The sequence below is a fragment of the Saprolegnia parasitica genome (genome assembly GCF_000151545.1).
Source record: "Saprolegnia parasitica CBS 223.65 unplaced genomic scaffold supercont2.12, whole genome shotgun sequence".
Taxonomy (NCBI): Eukaryota; Oomycota; class Saprolegniomycetes; order Saprolegniales; family Saprolegniaceae; genus Saprolegnia; species Saprolegnia parasitica.
This window is the reverse complement of record NW_012156406.1, coordinates 688758-690970: the sequence shown is the minus strand read 5'-3', so window position 1 is coordinate 690970 and position 2213 is coordinate 688758. Positions and strand designations below refer to the sequence as shown.

The 2213-nt window shown below is 61.7% G+C and overlaps 2 protein-coding genes across 2 annotated transcripts in view; both read left to right on the top strand.

Annotated features, from left to right (window-relative positions):
• On the top strand, nt 1–576 carry SPRG_04835 (hypothetical protein; the record flags this gene model as incomplete). The annotated part of the gene is made up of 1 exon (XM_012343232.1): nt 1–576. A coding segment is annotated over one exon (576 nt), but the record flags the coding sequence as incomplete, so codon positions are not given.
• A 393-nt stretch (nt 577–969) lies between these two features.
• The window catches only part of SPRG_19685 (hypothetical protein), a gene marked incomplete at both ends in the record, with an annotated part of 2489 nt that continues 1245 nt past the window's right edge, over nt 970–2213 (top strand). Inside the window, one exon of the mRNA XM_012343244.1 lies at nt 970–2183. Within this exon, the coding sequence (XP_012198634.1) occupies nt 970–2183 (1214 nt within the window). The remainder of the gene's footprint in view (nt 2184–2213) is intronic.

The following is a 2213-nucleotide window of genomic DNA, read 5'->3' as shown; positions in this document are numbered from 1 at the left end:
CATGGTGCACGCCTTCTCGACGACTTTATTGCACGCGCGACAGCGGACGGCTTGGGCACGGAGCTCGAGGTGTTCGCACAAAACGAAAAGGCTCTGCGGCTCTACGAAAGCCGAGGGCTCGCCACAGCAAGCCCGCTCTTCGGCTACGTTGCCGAGCCGAGCAAGGTGCCAACGACATCTGTATGCACGCCCGATTTTCTCGACGCGTCGACAGCGTTCGCGTACCTTGCGAGTCTCCCACTGGCCATGGACCTGCCGCTTCAAGTGCTTCCAACAACGCTGCGTTTATCCTCCGCACCGTTCGAGTGCTGGAAGCTCGGCGATGCGCTGTTGGTGTTTGCCGCCAAGGACGATGCGACCGTACACGTCGCGTGCCTCGTCGACCCGTCACCAAGTCAGCAGCATGCGAGGCTCCTCGTGCAGGAGCTTCGCCACCGATTCGCTCACGCGACGTGCAGCGTGCCTCCACTGCAGCGACTGGACGCCGGCGGCCTCGGACTCGAGGACGCTGGCTTCGAGCGCATGCCACTCCACCAGCTGCTGCTGCGTCGCCCTTGCCAGCCCAGTAAGCCGTAGACAATATTCACTGCCACCGCTCTTTAACCCATCGAATCATGAACGCGACCCAGCGTGCAGAGGTTGATGATACCGCGATGGGCAATGACGTTAAACAGGCACGACGTACAGGTTAAACAGGTTACATCCATTTTCGGTGATGGTACATGCTACTCTGCAACGCCAGCGGCGGGCAATTATTACTCTGCGAGGTTTGGATGAGAGCGACTGCATGGGCGCGTCCTTGGCGTCCGCGGCCTTGACGACGGCGGTCGGTCGGTGAGAAAGCCGGCTTTTTAGCACACGGATTATATTAGCTTGCTTTTTGTATGAGCTTTGAATGGTGGCATTTGGCGCGCTGTAAAAATAGCCAATCCGAGCGCAGGACGTGAAAAACTTGAAAACGTCGCCGGGATGGCCGACACGGACCACATCCGGAGCGTGCAGAGCCACCTCCAGCGCGGCGAGAAGGAGGCCCGCGCAGCGCTCGAGGCGTCTCTCAAGGACAACCTGGCATGGATCACGCTCTTCTCGACGGCGGCCAAGAAGGAGCTCCGGCGGCCGTCCATCAATGCCAAGAAGCGACGGCTCGTGCTCGACCTGATCTCGGACGACGATGTGCCCAGCATGCCAAAGCGGCCACGAATCGAAGCCGCGCCGAGTGACGACATTTCGGTCGCCGCGATCAAGGCCTCGCCGACGCCGAGCGTCGCGGCAAGTCCCTTGAAGGCTGACGTGCCACCGCCGCAGATCAAGCCGAGCAAGCCCAAGAAGAAGTCGAACAACGTCATCGTCATCGAGTCCTCGTCCGAGAGCGACAGCGAAGACGACAACCAGTCGCTCAAGAGCGTTGCAGCTGTGGTGCGCGACCCGACGAAACTCAAGGTGCCCGAACTTCGCAAAGCGCTGAGTGAGCGCAACCTCAGCACATTTGGCCTTAAAGCCAAGCTGGTGGAGCGACTCACTCGAGCCCTCGCAGACGAAAAAGCGCGCGAAGCCCGACGCGTCACGCCGGACGAGGCTGGCGTTGATGAATACGACGACGACGACGACGCGATTCTACCTCGGCTCAAATCCAAGGCCACCAAATCATTAACTAAGAGCGCTACTAAGCCAACAACGAGTACAGAGCCACTGAACCAACCAAGTCCTGACGCTGACGTGGCACCTCGCGTGGAATCGCGCGTCAAGGCCGCCGAGGAGCCATCACCGGAACTCAAAGCGCCGTCGCCGGTCAAGCCTGCTTCACCTGTCAAGTCAGCTTCACCGGTGCAACAAGCGTCGTCGCCAGTAGCCATCGCCGCGCCTGCGTCGCCCATCGCGGCAAAACCATCGCCGACGCCACCGTCGCCCGTCGCTGCGCCAACCGCTTCCATGGCTGCTCGGGTATCGAAGGCTGTCTCCGAGCCGTCACCGGTGGCCGCCGCATCGCCACCCCGGCCCACCGTCGACTCGTTCGTGGACGAGACACCCATGGCCTCGCCCGAGCGGCCGCCGCCCGTGCGCCACTCGCCAGGCAAGGTGCGCTCCAAGGAGCGCAAGCGCAAAACTCTGTTTCCGCCCGAGTCGCCTCAAAGCACATCGTTCTCGGCGCCGCCTAGTGACGGCCCGATCCTTTCGACCGCCGCGTCGCTCTTTGCATCGGCGACATCACCGAT